The following is a 19,881-nucleotide window of genomic DNA, read 5'->3' as shown; positions in this document are numbered from 1 at the left end:
GAGATGTCAGCACAGAGCCCGACGCGGGGCTTGAACTCACAAACCGTGAGATACGACCTGAGCCGAAGTCGGTTGCTTAACCGACTGAGCCACCCAGGCACCCCGAGGCTGTTTAACAATTTAAAAGCAACAAATCAGCGGCACCTGGGTGGCTCGGTAGGTAAAGCGTCAGACTTTGGCTGAGGTCATATCTCACGGTTCATGAGTTCGAGCCCCGCGTCGGGCTCTGTGCTGACAGCTCAGAGCCTGGAGCCTGCTTCAGATTTCGTGTCTCCTCCTCTCTCTTCTTCTCCCTCATGTGCACTCTGTCTTTCTCTGTGTCTCAAAAATAAATAAATAAAAGCAACAAATCAATATGTCATTGGGATTTGTTAAAGAATTGATTTTGCTTATTGTTTTTCTTCCAATATTGTTTAAATTAACTTGCTCACTTTCCTTCAAAAAAAAAAAAAATTGGAAATAGAGTCCGGGGCACATCCCTTTCCCCACCCAAGCCTCCACAGATCATTATTGCTAGACTTTTTTCTTTACCATTTATACATATGTGGTTGCCCACTGCTGCCACAGAACAGGGTAAAGGATCAAAAAAACTAACATTTATTGGGATATTAGATACTCTTGCAAAAGAAAGGCTGAATTTACCATGTTAACTCACGATAAATAGGACTCAGCAATGATAACATATTGAGTCGTCACAAGTTCCCCAAGCAGGGTCCTTAGGCTGATATGCCCCATGTCACCTTGTCTTGGCGGTCCAGAGCACAGCCCTCCTGGATGAGCGCCGCGATGACTTCCGTGTTCCCCACCACTGTGGCCCGGTGCAAGGCGGTCTGATCCCCCTGCAGAGTGACACGTAGGCAGGAACAGCAGTCAGCTCTCCCAACCCCTCACCGCACCACTCACTACTCTGACACAAGGACATCTCCATCCTCGATTGCAACAGACTGGTCACCCTGCCAGGTGGAGCATTTTTGTTCACAAACTTAGTGGGAATCTCAAACCAACCACAAAACAGCTCCAGAGCTGACCTTGGAATGAGGGTCAGGCACTCACCCACCACCCCAAGGAAAGGCAGTGTTCAGAGGGAATATGACTGTCACATCTGTGAAAAGCTAGACTGTGTGTGTGATGCAATTAAACCAGCAATCTTTACTCCCCATTGAGTCCTCTACTCCCCACTTTCTCTCAGAGGAATCACTATCCAGCCATGCCAGTTAGCAACACTCATGATTTGATGATGGGTACGTATTTTTTTAATTGACTTTATGGGCCGAGAGCAATGGAGGGGTTTATGCTGTGTCATCTGAGGACTCCAGGACTACAAGCTGTGTAAGTCATTGTGTAAGTCTATGAAGCTTCTTCTGATATTTCATGACAGCATCCTCACTGACTTATGATGTATTTGACCCCTTTTTCTATAATCAGATGTCTGGGACTGCCGACCTTCTCTTTCTCCATCAGGGCACCAAAGGGAACTTGACTCTTGCCCCAACTGCATTAGAGAGGAGGTAAGATGGTCAAGATAAGAGAGAGTTCTAAAGTCTCTAAGAGCAATCTCATCTCTGACATGTACACAGGAAGTCCAGTCGAGACAAATCAAGTCTAGACTGGGGTCCAAACTGAAATGGGGAGAAAGGTGAATAGTGTGGAAAACTTCTCGTAGGAAGGAAGGGGTATGGGGCAAGAGGGTCAGGAGATGTGAGTCTTACACAGCCTTGGGAAACACCGGTCACCTTGCTGTGCCTCGGGTTGAGGGGTGGATGACCTCCAAGGTCTCTCCCTTCCCTTCTTGGGTTCTAGGATTTGGTTGGTAAGAGTTTTGCATACATAAAATGTTCTGGTGGAGCACCAGAGGGGCAAAGGCACCTCCTGTGGCATCCCTTGTCCTGAGCCCAAGAGAGGAAAGAGAGACTATTATAACACAGAAAACATGGGGATTTTGAAAAGAGGGACGCACTGCTACCTATAAATAGCCTTAATGAAATGCTGAGTCTACTTACCGAACACCCTGGAATCTATAACCAACAACAGTGCACATTAAAAGCACTAAATCCAAGAATAAATTCTGGAGATGGATGGTGGTAATGGTTGTACAACAATGTGAATGCACTCAATGCCACTGACTGTACAGTAAAAAATGGCTAAAATGGTAAATTTTATGTTACACGCATTTTATCACAATAAAAAAGCACTTAATGCTATTTAAAACTCAAATTCACTTTCTTAAAATTAAAAAAAAACCCTCCGTTTAAAAATCCATGAGGGGAAATGATTTTTATTTTCTTCCTTATAATTTTTAATACTTTCCAACTTTTTATATTTAACACATATAATTTTAGCAACAGCAAACACTGCTATTTATTAAAAGTCTAAGCTGTAACAATATATATTAATAATGGGATTGTCCACATCTTATAATCTTTTCTCACTGTTCAGTTGTAGAATTTAAGGGATTTACACAGTGATGGGTCAGGACATTCAGCTCCATTATTATGATTTATCCACTGTCCACAGCATTTCTATCATGAACCCTCCCCTTGGCATCCTAAATCCTTATTCCCAGTATAAATTAGGTTTGGACATGGCTTTCTTCTCATGCATCTTCCCAGACCCCTCACTCAAAAAGAACCCTTTCTGCATGCCTTGTAGTCACAAGAGAATGTGGCCACTGGATCAGTGGCTGCAGGAGGTGTGTAAAGCCATTAATGTCCGTCTCAAACATCTTCAGGAGTGTTTCCAGATGATGTACACTTAATGTCCAAACAAGTAATACTATGAGAAACTGCCCAAGTCTTAACTTCATAAGAATTTCCAAGACTGGCATTTCCCCATCAGAATGGTGACAAGTTTTCCCAAAATGGACCTCAAGTGCAGTTTACGACCTGATGAGAAAGATGGTGCTCTGTTCTTGGCAAGAAAGAAGAGACCACAGCTCACTCCTCCAGAGTAAACGCCGACAAGCCCTTTTCATATTCCCACAGACTGCTGGCACTTTACTCAGCACTCCACCAACCTTTCTGCATAATAGGTTCTGTCCCTGTCATGCACAAAGCCTCAAACTCATGGGTCGTGTTGGCCACTCTTCCATGCGAGTCATGGCACAAAGGGCCTCTGCTGGTTAAGGCACAATCTAACCTAAGCCTTGCTACAGGTCAATGGTTTATTGTGTTTCACAAGTTGCCACTAAATCACGAGTTGAGGCAGCTTTGGAGCCAGAACATCACCATTATTTATTACTTGCTCTCAGCATGAATCTACTGTTTTTGCTTCCCTGTGGAGAGGACTTTCCTTTGCGAAACTCTAACTCAGTGAAAGAAGCTAAATCTAACTTTCAGTTTAGCCTTTGGAAATTCCCAGGTGGATTATCGAGACTCAAGGAGATCTAACGACTTCTGTGAGGTTGCAGTGAGAACACAAATTGTCCTAAGCCACTGGCACTGGTGTCTCCTGTAGTGACCTTTTAGAGGCACTGCCTGTCTCCAGGCCACAGCTTCCCCTCCGTCTTTACTTCCCTCTGAGACCTCACTCAGCCTGGGTCCTGGCCTCATGAGTTGGATAAACACTGCTGGGAAGGCACCAACATCAGCCTTTCCACCATAAGTGGCTGCCCTTTAGCTCTATCATTAGCTTTGGGAACACTACACGGGACAATTCTGGAGGACTGAGTAAGACACTTTCTCTGGCCTAAAAACCCAGCTACCCTAAAGTTACCAAGATGAGAGTTAAACTCAGAGAGACATGAAATACATAAGCAAAGGGACACCTTGGGCTATCTATCTCAGGCTACTCTTCCCAGAACACAACACAATCAAGCACCTGAGACCCTCAATTGAGACAGGGGCAATTTCCTGGAAATCATCTTCCTCCTCTAAAATTTACTGTGGGAACATTTCCTCTGTGAAACAGGACCCAGAAGACAATAAAATGTGTCCTCAATACATACTTATTAACAGACCCAAGCAGCATCTTTGACATAATCCTTATTTCTATGATATAAATAAACCCTGAAATTCTGAAACTTTGAAAAAAGATGCTAGAAAAAATATGACACTCTTGTCAGCAGTTACTTGTTCAATGCATATTTATTGACTCTCTACTCCAAGTGGCATCATTTTATTGATAAAAACAAAAAACAAAAAACTAAGGCTCAGGGCAGTTCAGTGCCTAGCCTAGGATAACCAGCTAATTCGGGGTAGCATGGTCAAGCCAGAATTCAATCTGTCAAGGCTCTTTGCACTTACTCCAAGCTCGTTCCACCCTATGAAGTCAATTAGCCCCAGTGCAGGCCTTAAAAAAGATCAGGTCCCTCTGTGGGGTTGGAGCTGCCTCTTTATGGCATCATCTAGCTAAGTGCTTTAGCACAGTGCCCTGGCCACTACAGGTGCCCAAGAAGTATTTGCCAAATGATTAACTACAAAGAAGCAGAAGGAAAAACACTGCAGTGGGAAACTCGGAGAGCCAGCAACCTTGCAGTTTGGCATTTTGATTTGGAACATGCTGACCTGTTTGCAAAGTGCATGAACTGCCAGCTCTCAATTTTTCTGACTTCAGTGTTTCTCACTTTGGGAACTTAAGGCATTTAGAACCTCTGAGGTCTCAATATTTGTTTCACAATGCTTTTAGTTCTCTCTCCTACATGGTGAAAAAGAATGAGCACAGTACAGGCAGATTTCAAAGCTAAGCTCATGGAAGAAACCCGAGTCATGCAAAGGTGGAACATGTCCCTCTTCAGGAGGAATCCCTCCCAGGAGGCACAGACAGACATGTTGCAAGGAAGCCCGAGACAGCGTAGGTGTGCAAAGCAAATTGCTGACCTCTTGTTCTCTCTCTGATCTTCTAGGGTTCTTCCTAGCCTTTCTTCTCTGTTTTTTCTTATTTTTTTCTTCCTTCATGGCTTTTATCATGGCCACAGGGTCCTGGGCTATTTCTGAGGTAGGGGTCGTGTGGTTGCTCATTGACCAATCAGAGATGGCATTAGAGCTCCAATGTGTGTTGACAGGATTGGCAGGAAGCCAAGGGGAATTTTCTCCTGGAGTTGCATATTCTAAAGAACTGGTTTCCACAGGTTGAAATTCATAATAATCCCACTCCAGGCCACTGGAGGTCATTCTTCAACTAATTCTCAGTCCTTACCGTGACATAAGGAACGTATCTGTAGAATATGAAGTTAGAAGTAAATTCTTCATAATATTAACATTCTCTATTTCTACCCATCATCCAAGACAGGTAACTTCTGAACTGATTATTTCCAATAATTAATATCCCAGCTTCTTTAAAAAAACATATAGTTTTCTTCTTCAGATTCTTGCATTAAGTTTCAAAGCTGATCAACAGGCATGGTAAATACGTAGAAGAGAGACGTGAACAATATTCTGGTGAACACATTACTTCAGAATTCTACCTTCTCCATTCCCAGCAGCTTTTACACTGTTTTGTTCTGATGTTTCTGTTTTGTTTGTCTGTCTTGATTTAAGTTATCAGGGACAAGTAATGTACAGATTGATTACGGCAAGGAGAAGATGCAAGAAAATACATTATTCCAATAAATGAAACACATTGTTCCCATCTAAAAGTAGAGGTGAATTTCCTTCTGCTGACATGTCTCCCCTTAGCTACCTTGTGAAAACTCCTATTTTACTTCCTACCTTGCCTGATATAAACGCCCACAGTTCTAAGAAGTTAGCATGGCTCTTGCTGCATGAGAACACAGTGATTCTTGGAGCTCAAGAGCTGAGGCAGGAGTTGGCGGACCTGGCATGGTAACCTTGCCACCATGGCCAGTGAGGACTTCAATTATGCAAAGAGAAGACCAGAGGCATCCCAACATGTTTGCACCAGCATCCCAATGCCCTGCCTTTTCTGTGGTCAGAATCTCTTCTCTCCCCTTGTATTTTCACTCCTGTCATCTAAGGATATGATAGAATCAGGAATGTTATCATGGTTACAGTGTAGGGAAAATGTATTATGACCCAAGGTAGAAATCAACAGCTGAAAGTTAAATCAGCATCTTTTGAAAGTAACATTTTTGATGACCCAATGATTCCAAATATAACCAGAGATTTATGAATGATACTGGACAGCCTTCTGCCTGTACATAAAACAATGACATTTAGTTATTTCTTTGTGAATGCTGTCCTTCTCACCATATGTTTGCCAAGTTTTAGGACATTACAAAGATACCTACAGAAAACTAGATGCACTTTGGTAACCTACACCCTACTAGCACACCTGAGGGGCTAAAATTTGATTAACACTCCCATACCCTCAGTTATCAAAGGTCAATCAGGAAGAGATTATGATATGTGCAAATTCTGTAAGATTCTCTGTTCCTCACAAAACTTCTTGTTTCTTAAAGTCCTTACCACACAAATTAGAGTTGAAATTAGGAACAGTTTCTGAAAATAATTTCCAATTACATTATCATAAGGCTGTTTCCTAATAGCTCACTGGAGGACAATTCATTTCATCTTATTTATATCCTCTTCTTAGAGAATCTACTTCCTCAAAGATCCAATAGGCAACCCTGTGCACCACATGACCTCATCCCTACCACTGGTGATTGAGTCAGGAATGAATACTTGACTGTAGAGGAGCCAATTGGAGTCTTTGTCTACATAATCTGAATGAAGAAACTCAAAGTCTTTTTTTTTTTTTTAAGTCGGCTTCATGCCCAGTGCAGAACCCAACGGGGGCTTGAATTAATGACCCTGAGATTAAGACCTGAGCTGAGATCAAGAGTTGAACACTCTCAGCTGACTGAGCCGCCCAGGTGCCCCAGAGACTGAGTCTTAATAAAGGCATAACATGAGAGGAAACTCTTTCAGGATGCTTCCTTTTTCTTGGATTCCATGATATGTTAATTTTTTATTTGAACAGGTCCTTTTAAACTAAACGTATCCTAAGAGAAATCAAAGTGAGAAGAGGAAAAAGTCAAGTTTTTAAGCCCCACTTTTTCTCTAACGGTAAGCTTGGTCAATGACACATTTCCAACAGGGCTTGCCCACACTCACTCGTGTGTGTGTGTGTGTGTGTGTGTGTGTGTGTGTGTGTGTGTATGTGGTATGCTCCTTCACACCAAGACAGGACATAGATGATATGCCTTTGAGGCTCTAGACGTAGATGATACTAGATAGCACATGAACCATGATGGGAAAACCACCCCAAACTTGCAAACTATAGCTTGCTACTGAGAATGGGTCCCAGGATAGGTCTTCAAGAAGAAGGTCCCTGTGGGGACGCCATGGGGACCAAGATGGAGCTAAAAAGTGCTAGGAGAGCATCTTCTACCCTCCCACTGCCTAGCTGCTTATACACTATACCGTGTATTTCCAGATAGACAAGCTCCCAAACAACCCATCCCAATAGAATGTGGTTTCTACTCACATCATCCTGAACATCAAGGTCACAGCCAGCCTTCAGCAAGATCTGGACCACAGAAAGATGGCCCTTATTGGCAGCAAGATGAAGGGGGGTCCGGCCATGCTGTTAATGCAAAGGAAACACTGATTTCAGAACAGGATATCAAAACCACTTCCCTAGAGGCAGGTGTGGCCCTAGAGCAAGCTTTACACAGTCGGAGCCCCCTTCTTCCCCTTCAGTTCGGCAGGAGATCCTTATACATTTACTCAGAATTCAAGTTTGTCTCTGTTAACCTTTGTAATTGACATTGTAGTAAATGAATAAAATATGCTAAAAACACGAAGATTTCCTTTGGTGCATAATTTCTACTCCACACTCATCAAAGAAATAGGAAAATGAAGAGTTTCATGTTTTCTCTTATTTTCTCCTTGGTGCTAACACTCAGGGATGATGAAGTGGTCACAATGATTCAGATGGGGCAAAAGATGAAAGAACAGCAAAAGGTCAAGCTAATCAGCCCCAGAAAAATCTGGTTAGTAATTATTAAAATTTGAAACTACTGGCCAGACTGTTCTGAATAGGTTCTCCCTTTTCTGAAACAAAATTTAAAATTACAAAATAGGGGCGCCTGGGTGGTTCAGTCCGTTAAGCCGTTGACTTCAGCTCAGGTTATGATCTCACATTTCATGAGTTTGAGCCCTGCATTGGGCTCTGTGATGACAGCCTGGAGCCTGGAACCTGCTGTGTATTCCGTGTCTCCCTCTCTCTCTGCCCCTCCCCGGCTCCCACTCTATCTCTCTCAAAAATAAGTAAACATTAAAAAAAATATTTAAATAAAATAAAATTACAAAATATTTCAGCCATTCAAAAATATGAATATTTTTAAATGTACATACCTACAAGTCACTTTAAGAAAACCTTAGAGAAATTATAGATGTTCCTTGTGAACCCCTCCCAGATTTCATTTCCCTTCAGCTCCAGAGGTAATCACTCTTTTTTTTTTTAAAGATTTTATTTTTAAATAATCTCTATACCCAAGATGGGGCTCAAACTCACAACCCCAAGATCAAGAGTTGTATGCTCTACCGACTGAGCCAGCCAGGCACCACAAGGTATTGGTATTCTTAAATTAAATTAAATTAAATTTGGTATTTTTCATTCCTTTGCCTTTAATTACATATTTTGCTACGTGGGTATAGCCATAGATAATAAATATTGTTTTGCTTATTTTAGAACCTTACATAAATAGCATTAAACTCTTAAAATATCACTTGGCAATTTTTGTCCAATGTCCTATTTTTGAGATTTCTTCTCATATTGTCACATGTAGTTCCAGATCATTTATTCATTATTCACCCATTCCCTACTGATGGGCATCCAGGTTCTTTTCAGTGGTTTGCAGAACGCACTTGTGTGCACGTCTCCCTGTGCACCTGAGTAGGCTTCTTAGCCTTGTGATCGGGTCACAGAAAGGACTGTTTCTTCAATAGCCCTCTAGTATAACACGGAGGGTAACACCCAGAATAACTCTTCAGTGTAAATCAACTTCTATCCAGAGAACTGACCTTGCGAAACTCCAAATTCTAAAGGGGACATCGTATTTCCTTTGCTTTTCCCTTCAAGTTCACTGTTAAGAAATCTTCTACCTCCTGCTTCAAAAATCATTTAGCCACTGGCTCCCATCCATACTGAAACACACCCTGACGGGCTCATATGGGTCTCTTAATAAGGGAGAAATAGTCTCTTACATCCCTCTACACCTCAATAAAATTCTCCAAAGACCTTTATTGATATTCTAGCGGAATAAACTCATTTATGATCTCCATAAAGTGTCAGTCTGCCATGGGTAACTAGCCGTGGAGGAAAACACAGATAGCAGACAATAAAGGATCTTAATTTCTACGCATGAAATGCAATCAAAGCACTAGAATGATTCTGTAAAGAAAGAGGTCAGAGCTCACTTTAAAATTAGAATTCTTAATTAAGAAAAAAGTTACTCCCAACAAAGTGGGCTATAAAAAGCCTTCATAAAAAGGCAATGTCTGAGAAGAGATGGAGTGACCTTCCTTGGCTAGCAACTGTCTCAGTGCACACTGCTTAACCTTGATTCTTTCCATGAAAGTCCACAGCTGATCAGATGGAGTAAAATAAGCAGGTTCCCTCACTGGGCCTGGTCCCAGGCTCCATCTGTCATCACGTGTCCTTGTTAAGGACACCAGAAAATGACCTTCACCAAGTTTCTAGGCATTATGACACACAGAAAGTTTGTTACTCTCACGAGGAGACGGATGTGTGTGCTGTGAGGAAGGCTGACAGGACGGTAGGACACAAGTGCTTCTGAGCAACTGAAAACATAAACCATGATGAGGAGAGTTTGCTGGAGAGAGCCTGGAAAAGAGGACAAAGGACAAGGAATCTCAGGGTGTCAGATGAGGGAAGCCTGAGGAACATCCTCGTCAGGAACCAGATGTGACTGGTTGGAAGCTGAGGCACAAGGAGGCAAAAGGGTTTGTCCACGTGAACACAAATAAGAGAAGACAGAAGGAAATGGTGCTGTGGTTCAAACCAGGTCATACCTGGGAAGGTGCTTTAGAAACTATAAATTACTAACAAGATGCCTTGGACTGGCATCCAAAGTCAACAGAGAATCCTCTCTCTGCAGAAAGGACAGGCTGGAGGCAACGGAGCCTCACGTGCCCAGTTCAAATCCCAGCTCTGACTAATCACCCCTGACTTTGTCCACAACACTCTCCTGAGCCCATTTTCTCACCTATAATATAGGAAGAGGCTGGGGTGCCTGGTTGGCTCAGTTGGTTAAGTGTCTGACTCTTGATTTTGGTTCAGGTCATGATCTCACAGTTCATGCGATCAGGCCCCCATTTGGGGGGTGCAGAGCCAGCTTGAAATTCTCTCTCTCCTTCTCTCTCTACCCCTCCCCTGCTTTCACTCTCTCAAAATAAATAAATACACATTTAAAAAATTATAAACAGGAATAGCCTGCACTATCCACCCCATTATGCTTGAAATAAGAGTAACATCCACCATCGAAGATGGGGTTTTTTTCCCTTCCAGCTGTCCTGAGCCCTCACCCCTGAAGACACCCCAATTGTTCCCTCTCCTCCTTGACGCCTTTGCACCTCTGCCTTAACAAAGACCAGTGAGATATTTTCAATGGCAAACAGACTTGGGTGAAGGGTTGGAAATCAGATCACTTGGATGGCCAAATGGGCCCCTAGCTGAAGGGTCGTTTCCTACTGGCCAGTCCTGATCCACTTGTCCACTTCCATCTTTTTTTTTTTTTTTTTTTTAATTTTTTTTTTCAACGTTTATTTATTTTGGGACAGAGAGAGACAGAGCATGAACGGGGGAGGGGCAGAGAGAGAGGGAGACACAGAATCGGAAACAGGCTCTAGGCTCTGAGCCATCAGCCCAGAGCCCGACGCGGGGCTCGAACTCACGCACCGCGAGATCGTGACCTGGCTGAAGTCGGACGCTTAACCGACTGCGCCACCCAGGCGCCCCATGTCCACTTCCATCTTTGAAATACAGCCCACAGTTTCCGGTCTCTGTGTCTCTGCTGGATGGGCCTTCTTTCCTGGCAATGCCCTTCTCCAAACTTTGCCTTCTCTGACTCAGCAAGAAACATTCCTGGTCTTGTCTTCTCTGCTCCCACAGTGCCTCAGCTTCCTCCTAGGAAACCAGCACATTCTGTTTTGAATGTCACCCTGGGCACTGGCATTTTCTTCCAACCAGGCTATAATCTCCCTGAGGTCAGGACTGTGCCTTCCATGACGAGGAAGCAAGTTGCTTCTGGGATGGTACAGGGCCATGTCAAAGAGAAGCCAGTGTTCCTCAAGCACAGGCAGGCTGAGACTACCAGGGACATGGGAGCAAATTCCAATTCCAGGCTTGGCCTCAAAGAAATGGAGAGCCTAGGGGTGCTCTAGGTTCTTGGATGTCTCAGCCCCTCAGGGGAAGTGTAAACAACTGGGGGTTTCATTAGTACTTAAGCAGGTGCAACAGTGACATGAGGACTTCTCTGAGAAGGGTGAATGTCCTCCTCACATGTCTGGCTCCCTTTCTAGCACCAGGTAAAAGTACAGCAGCATCAAAGGCAATAGGAATCAGTTTCCCACCGAACCTGAAGCTGTCCACTCCCGTTCCCCGGGTTTCCTAACATAAGACCAACTCCCTTAAACACACACACACACACACACACACACACCACCACCCAAAGGTGGAGAGAAAGAAGCAGATATGTAATTGTTTTCTAGAACATTCTATTGTGAAAAGCAACAAAAGTAGAGCCAATCAGGGAAGTGGCTGCTCCCAGCAGGGATACCCCAAGGTCAAGCCTGACAAATGGGGAAGGCTGCAATCCCCTTAAGTGTGAGGGGGCAAATAATAACTGACCCTTAGAGGGGTATTTGAATGATTTAGACTCAAGAATGCAACTGCCATCATTTTCATGCCCCTAGGAATGGCCAATGAAAGAAATGGGAAAAGGAGAAAAGACTGTGAACTATGAATAAGACAAAGAAATTTTTGAAGCCTCCATTTGTCCTGGGACCTACCCCAGTTCAATAACCTGTTCAACTCAACTCAACCCAGGCCCTAGAAGGATTAGGAAGACCACTAATAATAAGGACATGAGCAAGAGACAGCAGCAGCTAACATTTATGGGATACTTACATGACAGGCACTATCTTAAGACTTTTACCTGTATTAGCTCATTTAATCCCCCCCCACCCCCACCCATGACTCTATGAGGTAGGCACTATTAAGATGAGGAATTTCCATTTTACAGGTGATGAAACTGAGGCATGGAGGGACCCTGTCACCTTTTCTATGTCATATAGCAAGTAATTAGAGTCTGGTTTCACCCCTAAGCCATCTGACTCTGGCCCCCAAGCTCTGACCCACCATTCTACCTGCCGCCTGCTTGCTGGGGGGTGAGGTGGGTGATGCTCTCTTCTAGCAGAAGGGTTCCATGTCTCAGTGTTAGGAAGCTCCCAAGACGCCCAGATGATGACCTCTGGATATAACCTGGTTTCTTTAAATCTCAAGGATGAGGAGAGAGGTTTTCTACTCTCACTGTACATCCAAATCACTTGTGCAGGTTGGTCTGCTCTTCTGTCCATCTATATTGATGCCTGAGCCCTGTCTCCAGCATTTCTGGTTCAACTTGTGGTGGAGCCCAGGCATCTATTAACAATAGGCCCTCCCCAGGTGATTCTTTCTTTCTTTCTTTTCTTTTTTAATGTTTATTCATTTTTGAGAGACAGCGAGAGAGACAGAGTGCAAGCAGTGGAGGAGCAGAGACAGAGGGAGATACAGAATCCAAAGCAGGCTCCAGGCTTTGAGCTGTCAGCACAGAGCCCGACGTGGGGCTCGAACCCACAAACTGTGAGATCATGAGCTGAGCTGAAGTTGGATGCTCAACTGACTGAGCCACCTGGGCACCCCTCCCCAGGTGATTCTAATGAGTGACCCAGGCTGAGACCCAGAGGATGAGATGAAGAGGACCTAGGATAATTCTCTCCAGGGAAGCTATAGGCCCTCAGGTGAAATCTGCCATGTTGGGCCTGTCCAAACAAGCATCATTCCTCTTGCCACATTCTTCGTGATGCTCTCAACCCCACCTGTCAGTACAAAACACTAAAATACTGCACTGCCACAACCCAGTTCCTGTTTCTTAAAAGAATATGTGAGCAATATAATGACATTACTAAAAATTTTGAAAATAAAAGCAAATAATTTGTAATTCTACCATCCAATACAACTATTATCATTTTTTACAGCTATTGTCATTTTCATCCAATCTTTTTCAGTGCATCTTTTCTACTGATGCTTTTGCATAGTTATATCAATAGGTCACATATAACTATCCTGCTTTCTATATTAATATTATACCTTGAACCAGTTGTTCTCAAACTTTGCTGGGCAGCAGTACTGGGCCTCCTTCCAGACTTTCTGATTCAGTAGGTCTGGAGTGGAGAATTTGCATTAAAAGTATGCATTTCTAACAAGTTCCCAGGAGAGGTAGATACTGCTCCTTGAGGATGACATTTTGAGAGCCACTGATGTAAACCACTGGTTTTCAAGCTTGGTTGCACATAAGAATCACTTGAAATCTTAAAAACAAACCCAAAATTTACCCCCAAAGGATTGGGTAGGGTGGGGATGATATGAATATGAGGTTAATTCCAGGTGATTCTAATATGCATCCAGAGGTTATGAACCCCTGCCTTGGGCCCTTTAAAGGTCCCAGTTCCTCCACCCTGCTCTGCTATCAGGATAGGCCATCTGAGACCAGGAGTAAGAGGGCACAGGACCCTGCAGGGAATGCACATTTCCATTGCTCTACCTAGGATAAGACAGAGACTCAGCCACTTCCAGGGAAGTAAACAGCCAAGGGCCTTGTGATGTTACCAGGCCATAACCACAAAAAAGTGGCCTTACTGTCAGGGATTCTGGGGCTCCGGTCTGGAGTGCTGCTCTGTTCTGGCAGGTCAGCCTGGTGGGTCCCAACTTCCAGCAGAACTGCTGCATGGAAATGGCAGAGAGTGTCCTGTTCTGGCAGGCGACCCATAAATTACACTCACAGGTGATCATGAAGGGTGTGCAGAATGAAGCAGTCCCTGCTACTCATTCTGAAGAGGCCAACTCCCAGCTGGAGAGGCAGGGCTCTGTCAGAGAGCATTCCAGGAGGAAGATTCCTGTTCAGATAAAGATCTTCTACTAGTGGGGATGACAAGGGAGCCCAGTTAAAGGTTGCCGGCTTAAAATACACCTTGATTTTGTTCTCAGCAGGTGTTCAGACATGCTGCTTAACCTTTCTCACCCAACAACCCCAGGCAGAGGGAAGCATTTATTGGAGAGACATCCTAAGGAAGGGCTGAGCCCCAGGGAGGGGGATCGGGCACCATTTGAGAACCACAACTGACAGAAACCTGGAAAAGACTCCTTTTCTGCAGACTCCATGGGGCCACTACCCTCGTCACTCATTACTGTAGCCACAATCCAGTCATTGGGTCCCAGCTCTTCTCTCGTGCTTTAGGTATCTTGGATCTTCCTTAGTAGAGAGCAGACCTTTCAGACTGACAATACCTGCCCCACGAATGACAAGCCCTGGCCCTCGTCAGGGCAGCTGCCTGGTCTAACAGAGCAGGCTTGAAAAGTTAGAAGGCAATACATACAAATCTCGAATCATTATGTTGTATACCTGTAAGTAATATAATGCTATATATCAATTGTTTCTCAGTAAAAAAAAAAAAAAAAAAGTGAGAGGTGTGCTGTGCTTACCCATTCCTGGAACACTGTCTTTGTCCAATGATATGCTTAAAACCAGTCACACAGAAACCTGGGGCAGAACCCAAAGGAATAAACAGGCTAGAAATTCTGAAGAGGTTGGGGGGGGGGGCGGTTAGGCAAGGATGAAAGAACCAGGAATCAGTAGCTCAAAGAAATAAAACAAACCATCTTAATTGGAGATTGTTACAAGGTGGGCAGTTGCACAGATGTTAGCCACACAAAGGGAAACCATTTAGGGGAGAAGAATTTAGGTTAGATCAATGTAATAACTTCAAAATGACAATGCTTCCTTTCTTCAGGAGATCATAAGTTCGATCAGGGTCATGCAATCTTTACCGAGGCAAGTAATGTCTGTCTCTATTATCTGTAGCATTAAACAAAGAAGCAAGGAAAGGAGGTAGGAGGCAAGAAAGATGCAATGCTGGTAAAATAAGAATAACATATTTTAGAAACAATATAACATTCAGGTCTTTGAGGGTCTTTGAAAGTTTAATTTGGATGAGGGTAGTAAGGCTAACAGAGGTTCTTTGATTTTACAAGATCACAAATCTCATTTCTGGTAGAACTACATGTAGCTAGAGTCCTGGCCACTTGGCCCCTCATCTACATTTAAATTGTAGAAAACTCCCACCAACTTTCTTAGATGCTCCCAGGGTCCTCATGTTATAGACAGTATTCCCCAAATCTCAACTGCCTGGAATGGTGTAGATTTGGATTAAAAAATAAAGCATTTCTCAGGCTTATGATTCAATGCAAACAAAGTCATGAAGACATTCAGAAGAAAATGGACAAAGAAAAATTGCCATGGATCAAAGGAGACGGAGACAATAAAACTTTTTATTTTAAAAAAGTTGATAGTTGGGGCGCCTGGGTGGCGCAGTCGGTTAAGCGTCCGACTTCAGCCAGGTCACGATCTCGCGGTCTGTGAGTTCGAGCCCCGCGTCGGGCTCTGGGCTGATGGCTCAGAGCCTGGAGCCTGCTTCTGATTCTGTGTCTCCCTCTCTCTCTGCCCCTCCCCTGTTCATGCTCTGTCTCTCTCTGTCCCCCAAAAAATAAATAAACGTTGAAAAAAAAATTAAAAAAAAAAAAGTTGATAGTTTAAAAAGCCTTCAAGGCTTTCTTTCCTTGTTGGAAAAATATTTTGTCCACCTGTCTTCTCGGATAAGTGACTTATCACATCTTAAAGAGATGATAGGTGACAAAAAGCAGTGAGAGACTAACTTCCTTGAATGACAAAAATCAGGATCCAAGACAATCTCAGATCAGAAGAACAGGCTAATTTTAATAAGACAAAATGTAATAGAAGCAGAAGTAAAACTCCTATGCTGAGGATCAACAGTCCAATCACACAAGGGCAGTAGGGTACAGGAATTGTCCCATTAAATGATCCTTCCTGGGGTGCTTGGGTGGCTCAGTCACTTAAGCATCTGACTTCTGCTCAGGTCATGATCTCTGGTTTGTGGGTTCGAGCCCCGCATCAGGCTCTGTGCTGACAGCTCAGAGCCTGGAGTCTGCTTTGTATCCTCTGCCCGCCTCTCTCTCTGCCCCTCCCCTTCTTGTGCACGCATGCTCTCTCTCGCTCTCTCTCTCAAAAATAAATAAATAAACTTTTTTTATTTTAAAGTCCACTAGCAAGAAGAACCAAAATACTTCAAGCAACTTAACTAGCTGTTAAGGATTCCGTCCGTTCCTGTAATACATCTGTTCGTAAGTGATAAAGCGTCACTTAATGGCCCCCATATTCCTCACAGGTAGCTGCTTAGACAAAATTTTCAATGGGCTGATGCACTGACAGAGCAAAGCATAGTGATCCAATGCATGATGAACTATCATCAAGAGATAAGAACTGCCCTCTCATATTTTCTGTTTTTTTTTTTTTATTTTTTAATTAAAAATCACTGCCTTTTCAGCAACTGGTAACCATGTGGTTGGTTGGGTTTGTTTGTTTGTTTGTTTGTTTATTTATTTATTTGTTTATAAGAGAGTGCAAGCAGGGGAGAGGGGCAGTGGGAAAGAGAGACAGAATCTCGATCCCACAACCTTGGGATCAGGCACCCCGTTTTCTCCTTTAATGTGTTAGTATATCAAATTATGGAACCATCTTCCACTCCTGGATCAAACTCCACATAATCACACTGTATTATTCTTTTGATAAGTGCTGTATCTTTCTAAGTAATGTTACTAAGAATTTTTGAATCTATATAAGTGAGATTGATCTATGTACTGTATCTTTATCTCCCTCTCTCATTTATATTTACCTGGTTTTGGTATTCAGGTTGTGTTGTTTCATAAAACAAATCTAGCTTTCCATTTTGTTCTATGCTTTACACTAGTTTAAATAACAATGGAACTATGTTTTTTTTTCATTGTTAAAATATGGGACAGAGTTAATGATTTGGCCCAAGTACTTTTTTTAATCATGTTTCTACTCTTATCTATGGTAATCAGACTAAGTTTTCTGCTGCTTCTTGGGTCAATTTGTTCCTGATTTTTTACTGTGGTAAAGTACACATAATATAAAATTTACCATTTTAACCATTTTTAAGTGTACAATTCAGTGGCATTGCATATATTCACAATGTTGTATAGCCATCACCACTATCAAATTCCAAATTTTTTTCATTATCCTAACAAACTCTGTATCCATTAAACAATAACTCCAGAGACGGAGGGAAGATGGCGGCGTAGGAGGACGCTGGGCTCACCGCGCGTCCTGCGGATCAATTAGATTCCACCTACACCTACCTAAATAACCCAGAAAACCGCCAGAGGATTAGCAGAACGGAGTCGCCGGAGCCAAGCGCAGACGAGAGGCCCACGGAAGAGGGGCCCCTCCTGAAGTGGATCACCTAAGGAGAAGCGAGCTAAGCCTGCCCCTCCTGCCCCTGTGCACCTTGCCTACCCACCCCAGCTAATACGCCAGATCCCAGCATCACAAGCCTGGCAGTGTGCAAGTAGCCCAGACGGGCCACGCCACCCCACAGTGAATCCCGCCCCTAGGAGAGGGGAAGAGAAGGCACACACCAGTTTGACTGTGGCCCCAGCGGTGGGCTGGGGGCAGACATCAGGCCGGACTGCGGCCCCGCCCACCAACTCCAGTTATACACCACAGCACAGGGGAAGTGCCCTGCAGGTCCTCACCACGCCAGGGACTATCCAAAATGACCAAGCGGAAGAATTCCCCTCAGAAGAATCTCCAGGAAATAACAACAGCTAATGAGCTGATCAAAAAGGATTTAAATAATATAACAGAAAGTGAATTTAGAATAATAGTCATAAAATTAATCGCCGGGCTTGAAAACAGTATACAGGACAGCAGAGAATCCCTTGCTACAGAGATCAAGGGACTAAGGAACAGTCACGAGGAGCTGAAAAACGCTTTAAATGAAATGCAAAACAAAATGGAAACCACCACAGCTCGGATTGAAGAGGCAGAGGAGAGAATAGGTGAACTAGAAGATAAAGTTATGGAAAAAGAGGAAGCTGAGAGAAAGAGAGATAAAAAAATCCAGGAGTATGAGGGGAAAATTAGAGAACTAAGTGATACACTAAAAAGAAATAATATACGCATAATTGGTATCCCAGAGGAGGAAGAGAGAGGGAAAGGTGCTGAAGGGGTACTTGAAGAAATAATAGCTGAGAACTTCCCTGAACTGGGGAAGGAAAAAGGCATTGAAATCCAAGAGGCACAGAGAACTCCCTTCAGACGGAACTTGAATCGATCTTCTGCACGACATAACATAGTGAAACTGGCAAAATACAAGGATAAAGAGAAAATTCTGAAAGCAGCAAGGGGTAAACGTGCCCTCACATATAAAGGGAGACCTATAAGACTCGTGACTGATCTCTCTTTTGAAACTTGGCAGGCCAGAAAGAATTGGCACGAGATTTTCAGTGTGCTAGACAGAAAAAATATGCAGCCGAGAATCCTTTATCCAGCAAGTCTATCATTTAGAATAGAAGGAGAGATAAAGGTCTTCCCAAACAAACAAAAACTGAAGGAATTTGTCACCACTAAACCAGCCCTACCAGAGATCCTAAGGGGGACTCTGTGAGACAAAATACCAGAGACATCACTACAAGCATAAAACACACAGACATCACAATGACTCTAAACCCGTATCTTTCTATAATAACACTGAATGTAAATGGATTAAATGCGCCAACCAAAAGACATAGGGTATCAGAATGGATAAAAAAACAACACCCATCTATTTGCTGTCTACAAGAGACTCATTTTAGACCTGAGGACACCTTTAGATTGAGAGTGAGGGGATGGAGAACTATTTATCATGCTACTGGAAGCCAAAAGAAAGCTGGAGTAGCCATACTTATATCAGACAAACTAGACTTTAAATTAAAGGCTGTAACAAGAGATGAAGAAGGACATTATATAATAGTTACAGGGTCTATCCATCAGGAAGAGCTAACAATTATACATGTCTATGCGCCGAATACCGGAGCCCCCAAATATATAAAACAACTACTCATAAACATAAGCAACCTTATTGATAAGAATGTGGTAATTGCAGGGGACTTTAACACCCCACTTACAGAAATGGATAGATCATCTAGACACACGATCAATAAAGAAACAAGGGCCCTGAATGAGACATTGGATCAGATGGACTTGACAGATATATTTAGAACTCTGCATCCCAAAGCAACAGAATATACTTTCTTCTCGAGTGCACATGGAACATTCTCCAAGATAGATCATATACTGGGTCACAAAACAGCCCTTCATAAGTTTACCAGAATTGAAATTATACCATGCATACTTTCAGACCACAATGCTATGAAGCTTGAAATCAACCACAGAAAAAAGTCTGGAAAACCTCCAAAAGCATGGAGGTTAAAGAACACCCTACTAACAAATGAGTGGGTCAACCAGGCAATTAGAGAAGAAATTAAAAAATATATGGAAACAAACGAAAATGAAAATACAACAATCCAAACGCTTTGGGACGCAGCGAAGGCAGTCCTGAGAGGAAAATACATTGCAATCCAGGCCTATCTCAAGAAACAAGAAAAATCCCAAATACAGAATCTAACAGCACACCTAAAGGAAATAGAAGCAGAACAGCAAAGGCAGCCTAAACCCAGCAGAAGAAGAGAAATAATAAAGATCAGAGCAGAAATAAACAATATAGAGTCTAAAAAAACTGTAGAGCAGATCAACGAAACCAAGAGTTGGTTTTTTGAAAA

The 19,881-nt window shown here is 43.1% G+C and overlaps 1 protein-coding gene across 9 annotated transcripts in view; it reads right to left on the bottom strand.

Annotated features, from left to right (window-relative positions):
* The window catches only part of ANKRD6 (ankyrin repeat domain 6), a 221,140-nt gene that overhangs the window by 30,545 nt on the left and 170,714 nt on the right, over nucleotides 1-19,881 (bottom strand). For 5 of the 9 annotated variants that reach the window (XM_045499026.1, XM_045499024.1, XM_045499028.1 and 2 more), the window contains 2 exons: nucleotides 7,384-7,482; nucleotides 741-839 (listed from right to left, as the gene is read on the bottom strand). In XM_045499026.1, the coding sequence (XP_045354982.1) occupies nucleotides 741-839; nucleotides 7,384-7,482 (198 nt within the window). Of the gene's footprint in view, nucleotides 1-740; nucleotides 840-4,814; nucleotides 5,153-7,383; nucleotides 7,483-19,881 lie in introns of those variants that run through there. The other 4 variants (XM_045499023.1, XM_045499030.1, XM_045499029.1 and 1 more) reach the window with 1 other exon arrangement.

The sequence above is a fragment of the Leopardus geoffroyi genome, chromosome B2 (assembly GCF_018350155.1).
Source record: "Leopardus geoffroyi isolate Oge1 chromosome B2, O.geoffroyi_Oge1_pat1.0, whole genome shotgun sequence".
Taxonomy (NCBI): domain Eukaryota; kingdom Metazoa; phylum Chordata; class Mammalia; order Carnivora; family Felidae; genus Leopardus; species Leopardus geoffroyi.
The sequence above is the reverse complement of the archived record's forward strand: the minus strand, read 5'-3'. Positions and strand labels throughout refer to the sequence as shown.